Source organism: Diorhabda carinulata, chromosome 2 (genome assembly GCF_026250575.1).
Source record: "Diorhabda carinulata isolate Delta chromosome 2, icDioCari1.1, whole genome shotgun sequence".
In the NCBI taxonomy this organism is placed as follows: domain Eukaryota; kingdom Metazoa; phylum Arthropoda; class Insecta; order Coleoptera; family Chrysomelidae; genus Diorhabda; species Diorhabda carinulata.
Genome location: NC_079461.1, coordinates 5,246,417 through 5,264,548, shown reverse-complemented (window position 1 = coordinate 5,264,548; position 18,132 = coordinate 5,246,417). Strand labels below are relative to the sequence as shown.

Sequence of the window (18,132 nt, the reverse complement as noted above, 5' to 3'; positions counted from 1 at the left end):
AATGAGATTGCTACTAGAGTTTTGTAACGTTTTAAAATAAAAATTATGTAACGGTGAAACAACGTAATCAACTAACCATTTCTTTAATTTTACGGAACCATAAATTGTAATTTATGATTGTTGCTAAAGATTTACAATGTTATGGCTGTTTTTGGCAATAAAAACGTTACTTTTTGTCGACAGGGTGTTGTTTCACTGCACTTCTATTTTATAGAGAAAAGTATTAGACATAATAACCTACGGAACACTCTGTGTTGCTCACAGTTGAACTGTCTACTAAAGAATTATCGATCAGAATTATATCAAAATGATTTACTAATAAGTAATAAGCAGTTTACGTCACTCTATATATAAAGTTACCTTCCAGATTCCCAGATTTATACTCAAATGATTTGTTTTGGGGATATTTGTAACAAAATGTTTATAAATTGTGGTAAAAGTGGTTTCAATAATTGGTGGAGGGAGACAATGTAACCAAAATTGCTGTTTGTTATTTTCGTAGGACTCGGTTTCAAAGAAACAGAGCCATTCGCGGAGTTCCTAGGGGCTTAACTGTAACTCTCAAAGTCGAAGCATTACAATATCATCTTAATAATTTTCTACTTTTTTCTCTAATTTATGTTATGTTCTCTATTTCTCCTTCGACTTCATGCCTAGTCAGGTTGTCTTTTCATCTCTTTCTCGGTTGTCCGATTTTTCTACGACCACACTGCGAACAACTTTCAAAACTCAATCGTCCTATTCCATTATTTACTATCAATTCAAGACATTCATCTTGTATATTCTTCAAATTATCTCTCTTCGCCTCTGCTAATCAATATCTTCCCAATAGTTCTCATTAACACTGATACCTGTGCCATATCCTGTCTTTGCAGTGTCTAGTCTCAATCTAATTATCGGTTTAATTGTTATCTCATAAAATTTGTTACGATGCGTTTGTTCTACGAAATTGAATTGTTGAAACGTACTGGTATTCTAATTGTTTTTTTAGTTTGTTTTTCAGCCTCGCTTTCGACATCCTCATATCCCTACACTTCTTAATCCCTATAATCGGACTCCATCAGTTAATTGATCATTTTGTGATACCTTTTACAAACATATATTTAAACTCCATTAGGTAGTCGATAATTTTGTTGGAATATTCAGCTAGCATTTAGTTTATAAATTTGGTTCACGTCATTTTGAGCATTCTGGGCACTTTTTAGTATCACCAACACTCTCAATTATACTGTCAATGACAGAGTAGTTTACATAACTCCATATATATCAAGTTATATTAATATGGAGCAAGGGCCTAGGGCAAGAATGGCAATATTACATAGTTTTATATACTATATATCGAAGTCATCTATTTTGCATCCATTCCTTCCTGTTCGCAGCTTTTTCTCTACAATTCTGAACATGATTATTTTTTAGGTCTTCCATTAAACATTCGTACCATCTCTTTCTTAGTCACCCCTTTCTCTTTTTCCCTATTGGTCTTCTTTGCAGTACTAATTTTGGCATCCGTTCTCTATGTAGTCTCTCAACATGTCCCAACCATCTCACTCTCTGTCCCTTAATAAACGACCTTATTGTAGCTTCTCCTTAAAGTTCCTCCAATTCTTTATTAGTTCTTCTCTTCCAGCCCTCTTCTGTATATACACCTCAGTAGATTCCTCTTAGTATCTTCCGCTTCCATCTTTCCAACATGCCTTCATCTGCCTTTTTTAATATCCATGTCTCAAATGCATATGTTGCTACCGTTTTATATTTTCTTATTTTTGTTTTTCTTGACACGTATTTTGATCTAATACTTCTTTGTGTTCATTTAGTTATTCTGGCTTTCGGTTCTAATTCTTCTACTCCCTTGTCTTCTATTACTACTCCTAGATACACAAAGTTAGAAACTCGAAATTATACTCTTCGTATCTGGTTGTCCTAAAGGACAAGTAATCTTCTGTTTCTCTCTGTGTATCTCCCATGATCATATATTTTGTTTTCTTTTGATTTACTTCTAATCCAAAATTTTTGGTTTCCTCTTCCAATTTTATTACTGCTATCTTTAAATGCTTCTTGGATTTTGCTATCAACGCTACGTCATCTGCGAAAGCTAGACATTGGGATTCGTTATTGAAGATTGTTCCATCGCATTTCAATTCAATTACTTCAAAAACCATTATAAATAGTACAGTGGAAAGCGGGTTACCTTGTCGGAGTCCTCTATTGACTTAATGCTGCATAAATGTTGTTCCTATTTATTTTATCATATGCCTGCTTAAAATCGATCATCTATCAAGTATCAGAAACCTAGATTTTTAATCAAATGATTTATTTCGAGGATATTTGGAACAAAATTTTTATCTACGTGGTTTTAACAAAGCGTGCATTCTGTGTACTTTCAATTCACTTATACAGACGGCCTAAATTATTTGAAAAAAATTATACATTTTTTTAGATACAGAACAGATGCATGTGGACCTCATCGTAAAATTTTGGAAGGAAATATTCAATTTTCACAATAGGATTGCGTATAATCTATCGAGAAAATAATTTTAAAAAAACATGCATGCTTTTGTTACATAAACCGTAAATAAAATTTAAGATATTTTTGATATCAATGATTTAATCTATTATAATTCTCCTTACCAGAATTAGTCATTTTATAACCGTCAATAAATCCCAATTTAAGTACAAATACCATAAATATTATCAAGATATTATTGTGGTAAACTGTATTTCCGTTTAATTTTTGTAACTTATCAAACATTTTTCAGATTCAATTTATTTAAATAATTCGAATCTTAGGAGTCACGTTCTTGATTAAATAAAAAAATTATTTCAGGTTTTATAAACAGTAGATATCAATTTTATTTTTTGTGCCAAAAAGTACCAAGTTTCTTCTTCTTTGTTCAATCTAACCGATTCACCTTATTTATCTGCCCGTATGTTTATCAATCCTTTGTTTTCGAGGACGTTCTAAGCTGATACGTCCTAATGGTGATAGGTCGCGTAAAGTTTTAAGTATTTTTCTAACGTCTATCCTACTGATAATCTCGTTGATTCTGTTTCTTCTACCCATCGTAGTAATTCGTTAGCAAATTCTAATCTGATATATCAAGATCTAATTTAAAGAGACATGTTATTTTAGTTTTATATAAACAGTAAAAATTTTTGTCTAGCCTGATTTTCTCTACTTATTGTACTGTCGAATTATCGCACCATAGGATTCAAGGATGTACTAAGTTCCCATGTCCTAATGTAAAGTCTTAAGAATTTTTCTAACGTTTATCCTACTGATATCCTCGTTATTTTCAATCTAGTGTATTCTTATTGGGTTTTCCTAGTTATTCTCTCAACCCAGTAGTATGTAGTAACCGTTTTCTAGGCTGTGTTAGGTCTAGATATTGCGATGTATATCAATTACCTTGCGGCATATAAACAACTATTCATGTTGATTTCGTTGTTTGTTCTCTATCCGTTACCATAATCTGATTATTCTATCCCTAAATACTTTTCTTGCTGACGTAGATTTAGTGAAGATTTTGAGGTTTTCATGCATCATGCTTGTTGTTTTCCGAAGTAATCTCGTCATATTAAATGATTTTACTCACAACTATGACATAATCTATGAATTAGTAAGAGAATTTTGACAAGCTAAGTATTCTGAATAGAGTGGCTACACCAGAGCAACACCAGAGACCAGTAGTACACCATTTCTAACTTTTGGAGGTCCAATGTGCATTGTGGATTACATGCAAATGTAATTAACTACGAAAACATGTATCACTAATCCTTCTCGACTCAACATATCCATGTTAAAAGGGTTGTAACAGATGAACATGACAAATACGAGTCCAATTAGAAGAAAAACCTGGAATCAAGAATGGGCCAAGTATATTCATGACAAGAAAAAATGAAATTTATGAGTTATTATCAATTATTTATGAATTCTCGTGATCTGTATCCATTCGATGTCAACGCAATTAACTACGAAAAATTTATCACTGATACTTCTCGACACTACATACCAAAGAACCAGTTTTTATTGGTCCTGAATATTCAATATGACATTAGATTCGAAGCTTCATAGAAATATTAATCGATGGAAATGTTTTTTAAAAGATATCACACCGTAATTCTCAACTACTTGCTTCCCAGACGATGAATACATAAGTATTCGAAAGCTTGATGTATATTAGAGTTAGTACACTTTGATGTTTAATTTAGCCACCATCCCACTACGAAAACGCTCATATATATGTAATGACTGCAGTCCATTCTTAAAAAAATTACGTGTATGTCATTGACACAATATTCATTCAGAAATTCCAATGAAAAAATAATGAAACTAACCTAACAAGGAGTGCCGCTTATTGCTGTTATCTAAGCTAACGACAATTTCACTATCGAAAACGAAAACGTACCTGTGTATCATTAGTTATATTTACTTGTTGTCCTTCACACGACATCAGAATTATCACAAAAACAAAATTATTTACAAAAGTGTCCAGATATTTCATCCTGAACGTCGTCCAAAAACACAAAAAAACAAAACACGTGCTGCTACCGATCTAAACATTCATGAATGTAAATTACTCAACAGAATTTATTTATATTTGTTTTAAATTAGATCGACACCATTCAAGTTCACTTTCTAACATTATTGTGATATAATTGAGTCGATGAGAATGAATAAGATAAAAGTGATAATGGATTTTTTTGTCGTAAGATAAGATTAGCGAACTAGCGGGAAGTTGTTGCGAGTGTTTTTTTAATGCCGACGACCTTCTCTCTACTATAACTTATAACCGACTGAATCATGAATTCAGTTATAAAGATCTTTTTTAAATCTATTCGTGATTCAAGCGGTAATTCCCATTCTTGAGGTTGTATCTTAAACTAGAACTTAAATAACAACATATAAAAATGAATTTTTAAATACGTCGGTTAATTAAATCAAAATATCATTAATTATCACTACTTTTTATTTACCTCTATTTGCTGTACTCAATATACTGTACCAACACTAACAATTACACTGTCTGCCGCGAGTTTCGATAACCAAGTTATCATCTTCAGAGACTGAATAATTTGACTTACCTGTTTTATACTAAATTTTCCACCACCCGCGAAAATTAATTCCAGTGGGAAGAAACTCCTTGGCGGTTTATTCTTTGACTACTAAACTAAACAGTAGGCTTTAAGGAATTGGCCCTTTGTCCCTATTTAAGCTACTCTTACATCTAGCAATTTCAATGCTCTCAAATGCATCCAATAATTTATTATTGGATACATTTTTTAACAATTTTACATTATTAATATTTATGCAATGATTGTGACTGAAAGCTTGATCGGCAATACCTGGTTATCCGGTCCGTCCATATTTCAAATGAGCTATGTGCTCTTTAAACCGGACAATAACGGATCTCTTAGTCTGCCCAATATACTTTCGGTCACCATCACCACAACTTATTTCATATAGACCACTATTTTCCCAATAATTTTTTTAATATGTTGTTAGATTTATAAACCAATGTTAAACCCACTCTGCTAAGTATTCCTTCCAATCCTCTCGTGTAAAGAGGATTGAAAGTTATCAAAGCAAATTCTTCTTGTTTTTTACTTTGGGTTTGGAAAAAAGTGGTTTCACATAGAGATTTCTTGAACCTATGACGATTGATTAACCTATTCACAATTTTTTTTAAATAACCGTTGAGTACAGGTACATCCTCAATGAAGGATTTTTCCTTATTTCATCTTTCGATGGTGAGTGGAAAGTGGATTAACCGATGTACCAGGAAATGGATACTGGTCTATTTGCTGAATAATTATTATCAATTAATTAATCATTCTATGCCATTTTGAAGTTACTTATTCAGATTTGAAGTGCGGCGCGTTCCCGTCAAAAGTAAAATATGACTCAAAACTCGTTGTCACTAAGATTTCTATATTTTGATTTTTGTTTCATTTGTTGCTTCTCAGAATATTTGGGTACCGATTTTCTTCATTCTCAAACTACATTCTGTTCATTTATAATGTTGCTTACACATTTCTTATCAATTTTAAATTTTCTGCCCAATTTTCACAAACTGATTCCTAGTTTTCAGTGAGCTCTCTCTCTCTTCTTTTTTGGCGTTTTTTTCGCACTTCTGCCTGATCCCAACTTTCTTTCTATACATCATCAGTACATGCTCTAGCTATGGTTTGATAATGTAATAACCTTAAGTTACTTACTTAAGAATTGGAAATTCACTTTCTTTTCATTATTAAACAGTTATTAAGTATCCTCAATTTTTGTATATCGTATCCTTATGTCAAGAATAAAATTAATTCAGACAGACCAATACGTTACTCGTCAAATAATAATATCATTGATGGAAAAGAACTTATTCCAAGTCGATTCTTGAAATTTTGAGGGTACTTGGCACATAAATAAATTACTACCTCGTTCTTACCTTAAAAAACCGTATAGACGCGACAAATAGCTCACAAAAGAATTGGGATCGTTCAAGTATTACGTAACACAATTTCTGGGGAAGGGAGGGTCTTGTAAAAGGGTGGGAGCGTTACGTAATATTTTTTTATGCAAATAATAATTCTAGAGAGTTAAAATTCCGAAATTGGTAATCCTGTTTCACCGGGAATCCCTGGATTGTATTATACTTTACATTTATTTTTGTTTTCTGTGTTGGCAACGCTTTCGTTTATGTTTCGGGGAATCCCTCGACTGTGTGTACGTGTTTTTCATTTTATTATCGATGATCGATGTCAGTATTCATTAGAGTTTACATATAAGCACATTGCTGTTGTCAGTGTTGTTAAAGAGTAAGTAAATAATGTAATGTCTTCGAAAGCGGGATATTTGCATCATCAACTATTCTTGGCACACAAAACTTTGTCATACTAACTTACCAACTCAATTGTGTCAAAAAAATGCCTACGCAATTTAGAAAACGGCTTAAGAACCACTAAAAAACAAATAAAAGTTTGTATAACATATATACAAGAGTTGAAGGTAAATGCCACGAAGAAGAAAGCAACAATGAAGAAGATGTTGATGCAAGTGGTTTAACCTTCTTCGTCTGCTCTTTGAATACCAGCAATGTAAAAGTCTCAGTGGCTGGCAAACCCTTGGACAGAGGAGCAGTAGCTGCAATTGAATTGTGTTTTTATGTACGTACACTTATTTGATTTATTTATAAAAACATATAATTTTAAGAGCTTTTCTTTGGTTTTTTACTACTGCAAAAGCAGTTAACTCAATAACTATTATTATACTTTGTTCAACAATATTCTGACTTAAAAGTTACGTAACGTTTGGAGAAGGAGGAAGGGGTACAGAAAAACGTTTAAAAAAACTTGAAAAATTGTGTAACGTAATACTTGAACACACCCTTTCAGCAAAAATGTTAAAGTTTCAGTTGTTTTCAGTTCGTATTAACAATTAGTTAGTTTTAGAAGGGTTTTCAATATTGTCAAATTGTATATACCATCCGATCAATAAATTTTCAAACTCAGTCCTTTACAGATTACTTCCGAACATACCTTGTATTCATTTAATAGAATAATTATTTCACGAACGATTCGTGTTTAAGTTCAATATTTAAATTGAATAAATGAATGTTATTGCTTCATTTTTAATGATCTCAAATATTTTTATAGGTTTTTAAAATCGTTTTCAACAAAAAATTATTTCTGTGTCTACATTTTTGATGTAGGCAACCAAACAAACATCATGTATCTTACATTCATTTGTGTTAAACATATATTCTCTAATAAAGAAATATTTGGAATTAATGTCATTATTTTCAATATTACATTTTGGTTCATATCATTATTCATATTTCTTCTAATGAAATATGATTAAAACTAAAAACGTAACATTTGGAACACGTCGTTTTATAATCTCAAATAGCCATTTTAATCCTCAACTGGTATGGTGATTTTAAATGGCGTAACTGGTGTGGTCGGGTCACCCACGACCCATTCAAAGTTTAAAGAACCTAATTAAGATTTTATTATTCTCATATAACCAACTATTTATAGAGTAATCTAACAGTAATAAAACAAAAAAAAATATTTATTTTTTTATAATGCTTGAAAGAAAAATGATTTCACAAAATTAAAAGCTCTATTCATTGGCAAAAAAACACAAAAAAAATATTAATATGACTCAAAACCAACAAAAAATTAGTTAAATCAATAATTTCTAGAAAACAAAAAGCATTTGAACTATATTTGAAAATTCTACCAGAGGCGTAACATTAGGACAGTCTAAGACTATCGATTTGCGTATTATTGTGACAGATTTGCATATTTTTTTATATTATCAGTTGAATTTATCAATACAAATACACTCCATATGAATATTGACAAGTTTTAACTGACAATATAGAAATAATATGAAAATCTGAAAAAATCATACACAAATTGACAGTCCTAGACTACAGGCGAACAGTGTGTGAATCGACACATCACAGGCCTCGAGTGCATGAAGCACTATATATTTTTATGAGCAATTGTGACTTACAAAATGTTTTTTTACACATTGAACAAATGGTTGAGTGCTTTCTATCGATTGTTGGGGGGCGTTCCATGCAGCGTCTGCGCTTGGTCGGTGGTTCTTCTTCATTGGCTAATTCTTCTACGTTTTATTTGTTGTCGTATTTGCCGTGAAATATGCGAATGTCCGGATCGTCTTTTCATATGTTGATCTTCAATCAGAGATAGTCCTAATTTTTTTAGAAACAAGCTATATTTATAATAGCATGAAATATAGCAAGGGGCCACCTTCGTGTTTTTCGGTTACAGGAAAATACCGCGCATTTTTGATCCAGAGAGTCTACTCCACTTTTTGAAGAATTGTAAAATTCAATGATTTCAGGTTTATGTGTGACATCACTAACCGATTTTTCTATAGGATTTAGTTCGCAATGATATGGCGGTTTTGTGCAGCACAGTTACGTTTTTCTGCTATATCTTCCACGAGGTATTTCATAAAACGATGTTTGTGTTAATTTGCTATAGCTAATAGTTCTTTTTTTATAAAATTATCTTCAAATTCAATACTTTTGGTGGTTAACCAGTCAATAATTCCTTGTTTTCTCCAAGATGAAGTTGGAATCTTCTCTATGCGTCGAGAATGATAACTTGCGTTATCCATAACTACTACTGAATCAGCCGGAACATATTTTATCATTTCACCAAAATAGTCATCAAAGCATCCGAATCCATGACCTCGTGGTAATCTCCCGAATAGCAAACCTTCTTTTAAAAATCCCTCTTCGCTTCCAATATAGACGATTATTAGTTTTTTCCCTTTGCCTGAAGGCACCTTAATACCCGTTGACAGGCCTTCCATCTAAGCTTGGCGAGCACTGGTTATATTTTTGTCTTGCCACATTTTTGGTACTATATAACCTTCATTAATCCACGTCTCATCAAGATAAAAGATTTTCTTCTGCTCTGTCCTGTACTTCTTTATACTTCTTAAGTATTTTCGTTGCCAGCAAACAATTTCATCACTTTCCAGTAAAAGTGCTTTACGGTTATGCTTTTCCCAGGCAAAATTCATATTTCTTAAAGTTGTCCATAAAAGTTTCTTAGGTATCAACGGAATACTGTCATCCTGGCCAAGCTCCATTAAAATCTTATCTAGGGTGGGTATTTCTTTTTTTAAATAAAAAGAGATAATTTAAAAACGGTGGACTTTCCAACTCCAGTCATTCGGGAACATCGGTCGACAGTTTCTTGTACAGAAAATTTCGGGTGATCGTATTTTATGCAATCGTGTACATTTAAAATAATTAGTTTTTCATTCACTGACAATGGAGAATTATTGGAACATCTTTTCGTTGGTGTAAATGTCGCCATTTTATTACTAATCTTATAATACTGTGAACACTATTTATGGTTTAACAGCAAATACTGATGCGTTAAACTAAACAAATATGCTTAATAAATAAATAAAGGTCTAAAAATTTTGGGTGCCCTTACGGCGCATGGTTAAGCCGAATCTGAAATAGGGTTGGAATTAGGCAGAGGCACTAATAGAAGATTAAACGGTTGTTGTTAAACGCAAAACGTAACTACTACCTAAGTAATCCCTACACAATATTTCAATACCTACACCTATGGCCGACACCTAAATTGAGCCGAACTGGACGGAATTTCCCATTTTATTGCTATATACATTTCTGAAATAGACTATAGATTGTTTTTCTTGGCCTTTTTCAAGACTCGAGGTTTTGTGAAAATATTATATTGAGACAATAAAAACATAGGAAAAGTTATCTATATAAAGCAAATCCTAATGAGGCCCCCAAGGGATTCGAACCCTTGATCCGTTGTTTACTAGACAGGCGATGTTTATACTAAAAGAAAAATTAAAAATTCTTGTTACTTTTGTCAGTAGTCATTCACAAAAATATAATTATAATAAAATTATCAAATCAAATAAACCATATAAAAATGTGTTTGTAATTATATTAATTGCGAGTGTGAATCACTGAAACTATACTTTCGTTGGAATATGATTTTTAGACCAGAGTAGGAGCCTTAAAAAAATAATGAGAAGTAAAAGAAAATAGAAGGATGAAACCCATTGGAAAATGGAGAGAATATAATAAAAAAGGAAGATAAAATAATTTACAGGCAATCTGAGGTCGAAAAGTCGAAAAGAGGGTGAATTTTTAAACGTAAAAAACGGTTTATCTCGATTTTTGGTGAAACTACAAGTCCTATGGATAAAAGTTAAATAGCAAAGTTGTAGGTAATAAAAAGATCTACAACTTTTGTAATCACACTGTTTTCCTATGACCAAAAAACTTATGCGAAAAATTGAAATAATTGAAGGTTTTGGTTTTTTTATTTCATCTTTAACAAAAACATTTTTTTTTCACGAAAATGGGTAAAAACGTACCTTCTTTTGTCATAAACATAATGTAATTTATTAAATTAGAAATATTTACTTTTTCATATTATTTGGAATTTCAACAGAAAATTCTCCCATCAACACACCTAGAAAATGTACATAATGATTAAATAAAAATTCCGGATGCGAGTATTTTTGTCATTTCTGAGAAAATGTACCAAGATGTAAAACTTTTCGTTACCTATAACTTTGTCTTTGGCTTTTTTCCATAGTTTTGTTGTAAATCGAAATAAACCTTTTTTACCCTTAATAACTCACGCCCCTTCCCTACCCGACCTCAGATCGCCCGTAAATTATTTTTCCTCTCATTTTTATCATATTCTCCTCTTTTACCAATGGATTTCGTCCCACTATAATTTTTCTTTCTCCTCCTTTGCAAAGGAGTTTCAACCCACCATATATTTTCTTGTATCAAAAATTATCGACCCTGGTATATTTTTGATTTTATAAGGTTTGTTCCAGTCCATTAAAACACCGTCTTTGGTAGAGTGATGATTCTGTGGAAAAGAGATTACGTGTTCCATCTAACTTACCAAAATTATAGAAAATAAATTAAACATTAACTCCCCACTTTGAAAGGTACCTTCAAATGTAAATGTACGAAACTAGTTATTAACATGAAGTAACATTTACATGGCACATAACAAATATCACCAAGTGTCTGTATCTTGTTCTATTAGAAATGGACATGAAGTCTGGAGACATAATCTTTGCTTTGGGAGAGATGCAGGATTCGACCGAGTGGCCATTTGCATGGAGGGTGGTTACAATGTTTAATTAGTACAAGGGTTCCAGTCGTTAATAACTCTCAACCTTTTTAAATATTGTTTTCTTCTAATACGTTAGTTGAATAACTTAGCTGGGTTCACTGCTGAGTTTAAAACTAATTCGCTATCGATATTTAATATTTAATTTAAGTTTTCAATGGCTGCAACGCGCTTTTGGTACACACTATTTTTACTTGAAAATAGTAAGACAGTCATTGAATATCCACTCAATTCGAATGATTTGGCAATGCTTGATTTGTGGTTATTCTTGAACCTGAACATTAACTTTGTCCACATTTCATGACGAGGAATGAGATGAAGCATTCCAAAAGATTACTGACTTGAAGCTTTCAAGTTGTTACAGCTTCGGTTGCAAAAATTTATTGATCTATGGGGTGATTACTTTAAACATAAAGAACTTTCGTGACAATCGTATTTGAGAAAAAGTTTATAGTATAAATTTTGGCGTACTGTAAATATGAGTTGGTAGGTGCATCCGTTGGATGAATTTAAGCGACTCTAGTAGCTCGATACACATGTTTTGAGTGTATATGTTGGTAGATGTACTAGCTCCCAGAATTTCGCAAATTCGCAACTCGTGAGTAAAGTCTTGGTTTAATTTGTATTGCTGCACCTGCCGCTTATTAAAAAGTGTCAATGAAAAGCAAAGTAAAATAATTGTGTGTCAAATTTAAAATATTTCTAAATAAAGCTGGTAAACCAGTAATTTTGTGACATTCTGTATAAAAGTGGCGCTTCATAAATCCGTTTGAGCCATGTACATCTATATCTAAGTGCGTTCATTAAATGCCGTTGGTGTATTTGCTTATTAAAGTGGGCACCCCTAAAACGGGGGAACTACTACCCTTCGTGATAACATAGCGTTTATCTAGGAAGGGAGACTCGACACTCCATGTACGTATATAGGTATATGATGCACTTGCTTCAAAAATTCTCCATTAATTTTGATCGTGTTCCCATGGTGTTCGCCGATACGAGATTAGAGATATGCGTGTGCGGGTATACTTGAGGGTTGGAAAAAATTCCTATAATTCGCATTAGGTACATTCTACATAGGCGTGCGTTAAAAATAACAAATGTTAAAGAAAAACAAAAAAAAAATTCATTTTTTATAGTTTGTTATTGTATATATTTACAGTCCAATTCTACGAATGAGAAGTAAAATAATAAAGTATTCGTAGACCATAGTCGTATCACTTCATTTTTCATTATTTACCGTTTTTTTTCTCATAAATCTGGGATATAAGGACACTACTTGATTGTGGTCAACTTCTCTAAAATCCTTAAGTGATTACTTGTATTATCCTTTACTATTGTACACCTCTGAGGAAGAAGATCTTTTATTTGTTCCAATACATCAGCATTTTCTCTGGTAGTGGGTTTAAACCAGTTGATAAATTATTTGAAAAAGTTTTCGTCTTGTAACAGCTTCATTTTACCAAAAATTATTTGATTGATTCTATTGAAATAGACTTTTCCAATGAAAAACTATTACTCCTAAAAGTTTCCATAATGTGTTTCGGCACATTTAGGGTAATCCTTATGATCTCGAACGTGATAAGAACTTTGTCTGCTGTCGGAAATTCTTTTCTAAAGAGGAAGGCATGCATTTTCCTTCGAAGTTTTTCCTTAAAATTACTTTCTACCTATTTGAAATGTTGAGTTTCCAGGAGCTTAACGCACTGTTTGCAAATTCCACTGTATCAACAACAATTTGATATGAATGTTTGTCTGTAAATGATACAAAATAATTCAAGATCTTCAAATGGAACAATTCTGAAATGATTTGTAGTGTCGCTGGGGGAGATATCGACGAACCTTTGTGGCGGAATATACATTTTCGAGAAAATTCGAGAAAACTAATGCTCTTCCGCATTAAAACAATGTCACTTGTTCGTATTTACTTCAAAAAACAAATGTTAACAAATTCACCAATGAATTTTTAACATTTTTCTCAATTTGTTTCCTTTATGCTCATATTTCTTACACTCTGTGATTGATTTTTTGTGTGCAAAAACCATTTGTCCGATGGATATTCATTACGCCAAAGTTTATGCAAAATAAGACCGTAAAATGCTGACGGATGACAACAAACGGCAACTTGTCGAAGCGATCCCCAGTGATTATATCTCTTCCATGGATTAAAGAAACACTTTGGAGAATTTCACAACCCACGAAGAGCTGAAGATGTCATGCCGGCAGACTTCTACGACTCAGGCATAAAGAAGATGGTAAACCGCGTGCAAAAATCTAAACATGATGTCAAAATGCGGAGGAGCAGAAGTCTAAACTTTCCAAACATGTATTATTCAATGGAAATAAACATGTTTTTCATTGTGAAAATTCGTTGGAGACGAAACAATACATATACTAAACGGTAACTATCGCCATGAATTGAAGAAACACTTAGGAGGGACGAATTTCACAACCCACGAAGAGTTGAAGAGGTTATGTAATGTACTTACTTAGAACACCAAGATTGAGAAAATAATTCTATCGCTAGTTACAGCGCTTCAGCGACAAGTTGAGCAACTAAAACGACATTGATTATTCAGAAAGTGCGCCGTCTGTTCATATCAAATACTTAATATTTGGAGTTGTTGAGTAAATTTTTAATCGTAAGATGAAACTATAGGAATGATACAACAGTTAAATAGAAATTGATATCTGCGTTTGCGTTAATCCCCTCCGATCCTACATTTGAAACTAGGTAAAAGTGATTGCATTATAATTGGATACTTCTAGTTATTTTGGAAAGGATGTGACTATACAACCAATATCCAAAGCAAGCTTCCAAGTTGTTTAGAGCAAATCATGTCACGTCCTGATGATTAATCACTTGATTGATTTCTAGCTTACAAAAAAAGAAGACAGTCCCATGTATACTGGAAACTACAAAGGTTAAGTAATCGTAGAGAAACGTTCTAGATAATTAGACAGTTTTTAAATAAATAAATTTAGTATAAGCATTTAATGATAGCTATTAAGACACGATGTATGAATGAACAAGACTTTCCGCCCGAATTGAACTCTCTTTACGACAGACTCTGGTAATTGTCCTTTGTCTAACCACGGATTTTCCAGGTCAAAGTTATTTAGATAAATCTATTTTTCATCGCTGGAACTGTTTGCATACATCTATTCGACGTTTCCCTTCAATCTCCGTTAATTATGGCACTATTAGACAACTAGATCTCACCGAATGATTTTAAAAGGCGATGTATGGCATCTTTAAAGGTCCCAATGGAGTTCGATAAACGGAAATTGCTGATACTAGATTGGTTTTCTACTAGTTCCCATGTAATCTCAATATCCTACGCGTGTAGACGACCTGAACGCGATGATCTTCAAGTTGACTTAACTTATGGGACAGTCAAGTATATTATTTGAAAAATATAAATACTTTTATTGTGATCTGATAGTTTGGGTTAATAGTCACTACCATTAGAAATCCCCAATGGTTGGACGCTTTAGGTCTAATTACTTTCCCCTAAAATGTTGATTCCCTCACTGAATGTGTAATCGCAATGTTCAGTGTGCATTATACAGATGCAAAGGGATTCAAACGAAAGTGCAAAACGTTTTTTCTTTTACAAACTATAGTTCCGTATTAATATAAAACAGTCATTATATATTGAATCTATAGAATGACTGTATGACATGAAAATAAACGTCGCGGAGACTGTATTCACAAATATAATAATTTGGAAATTAATTTCAACAATTTGTTTTTGCTCAGTAACGTTTCTTCTTCTTCACAGATTCACTTTTTGCACTTTTCTTTAAAAACGAATACAGAGACACAGTTTGGTGTAAAGAGCCGAGCGTATATTTTTGTTTCACACAAGAATCTTCAACATATCCTTTGTTTTATGAAGAAAGTAGAAATTTCCTATCTTTGGACAAAAAAAATATGATATTTAAAACAAAAACGCCCGAAATTGTGAAGTTAGTATTAACAATAAATATTTGATCTTCGATTTTATCTCATAAAAATATTTTTTCTTTAGTCATTATCATCATATACGAGGATATATTGAAAAATTCTTAGCCTACTATAGAACCAAACAAAATTTCGATGTCAAAGTATTATATTACTCAACATATTCTTCTCTTAATTGTATACTTTTATTACAGCGAACCTGCAACGTCTCTAGACCTTTCAAAAAAAAAATGTTTCTTCTTGCTCTGCAAACCAGACCTCCACAGCTTTTATTACCTCCTCGTTGGAAGAAAATTTACGACCTTTTAAACTTTTTTCAGTTGAGGAAAGAGATGATAGTCGGACGGAGCCAAATCTGGTGAATAAGGGGGTGTTTTAGTAATTCAAATCCTAAATCACTGCAAAAATGAAACAACTTTGGATAGCTTTCCGCGTCTTTTCTCTTTAATTTTTTTCCCGTAGAGTGGTCAGTAATGTCGAATAGTAATCTCCAGTTATTATTCTACCCTTATCCAAAAAATCAATCATGATTACTCCATGGCAATCCCAAAAAACTGAAGCAAGAACTTTTCCAGTAGATTTTTGGACTCGAAACTTCCTAGGTATTGGAGAACCAGAGTGTAGTCATTCCATCGATTTTTGCTTTGTTTCTGCATCGTAGAAATGTATCCAAGTCTTATCCATAGTAACAATTCGGTTTAAGAAGTCTAAATCGTTCTCAAATCGAGCACAGATCGAACGCGATGCTTCTACCCTTTCACGCTTTTGGTTAACATTCAAAAATTTGGGTATTCATTTTGCAGCAATTTTTCTCATGTCCAAATTAACGTGAACTATATGATGAACGCGTTCATATAAAATATTCAGTGCTTCAGATTCGACGGTCTGATAAAATCATGTCATGAACTGCATCGATATTTTCGGGGACTGACACAGAAACTGGCCTTCCCGATCAGTCATTATTTTCAATGGTAAATTTACCTCTTTTGAAGCTTGCAGTCTATTTTTTCACGGTCGCCTACGAAGGACATTGATCACCAAGGGTATTAAGCATATCTTCGTAAATCTGCTTACCTTTTAACCCTTTTAAACACAGGTACTTGATGATGTCTCGATACTCCAATTTTTCAATTTTCTCAATTTCGGTTGACATCTTTTTTCTTCTAATTTATCGCGTAACTTTGGTGTACTTTTTTGACGTCAAACTTTACTCTGACACTTTTAATAAGTTATTGTTCGTTGCTATGGTAACGCAATATTTTGTTTATGCATGGAACTGGTCTAGGCTAACTAAATATCAATACATCCTCGTAATCGCAACAATTGATGAATAGATAGAAATAAAAAGTGGATGCTAGACATTATGTGGTACAAGGTACACACTGAATTTAGTGTCAAGGCCATAGTATCCAGTGAGGTATTTTCTTTATCAAATAGTGGAACTCGGCTGAGCAAGTAGTCGAACAGATCTAGCGTCTGAGGTTCTTCAGAGAGTTTGACAAAATCCACATGCTTCCTGCGTTTTGTAAGAGTGATCACGGACGAAATTTTCTACTACTTTAATTTATATTTTCGATCTTTATTTCAATACCAATAATTTATTGAATCTTGCCACTTTATCACGCACAAAAAGAAGAAAGTTTCTTAGATCTTCTTCAACGTTTCAAATAAGCAAAACTATCAAATTTTGAAGAAGAATGATGTATATAATTTTTAAAAAATGGATTTTAGTTGCTAGTTAGGCACATCGTTAGAGTTTCCAGGTGTAAACAGGTATATTATTGTTAATTACTCACAATCATCTGTTTTTTTTTAATTTGAAATCAAAATTCACGTTCCATATTTTTTGTTAACGATAAACCATGGTTGCTACTTTGAAAATGACCGCTAGCAGAAGTTGCCATGATCTTAATGAACGTTTCTCACTCCAATCGGGCGCAAGAGAAAAGATATACGGAATATTACGTGCTTTAAACAAGGACAAAGCATGGGAGGATTTATTTTTATACGTCTTAAGTTTTTAACCTCTATGTATAATCCGATTATGCTACGATGGTCTAATTTCCGATCTCAACCTGAAGATGTCAGCCAATATAACAATATTTGTGCTTTTATAAAGAGATTCACAAGAATTTTGCCCATTTTGGATGCTTAGTTTGTATTTGGCGGTGACATAGAAGCACCTGGCCTGACCTAGAGATGGCGGTAGTTGCTTGAGAAATACCACTGTATTAGAAAGTACACAATGTATATAGCATATGCTTCAAGGTTGAAAACGCTATGTTGCCTGATAGTCAGTTGGCAGCCACCAGTGAATTTGTAAACATGTGGTACAATACTGGCGTCTCCAGAAATAACTAAACTGGAATTTCTGGAATCGTTGGCGATATTCATACTGAATACACTGTTTACAACACCACTACACCAACACTCACAATTACACTGTCTGACGCGCGTTTCTACAACCAAGTTATCGTCTTCAGAGA

General features: G+C 32.8%; 1 protein-coding gene across 3 annotated transcripts in view; it reads right to left on the bottom strand.

The window, feature by feature from the left end:
- The window catches only part of LOC130903896 (G-protein coupled receptor Mth-like), a 35,711-nt gene extending 30,915 nt beyond the window's left edge, over positions 1-4,796 (bottom strand). For 2 of the 3 annotated variants that reach the window (XM_057816265.1, XM_057816264.1), the window contains exon 1: positions 4,407-4,790. In XM_057816265.1, coding sequence (XP_057672248.1) covers positions 4,407-4,502 — 96 coding nt within the window. In that variant the 5' untranslated portion in view covers positions 4,503-4,790. Of the gene's footprint in view, positions 1-4,406 lie in introns of all 3 variants that reach the window. The other variant, XM_057816263.1, reaches the window with a different exon arrangement.
- Positions 4,797-18,132: the final 13,336 nt, after the last annotated feature.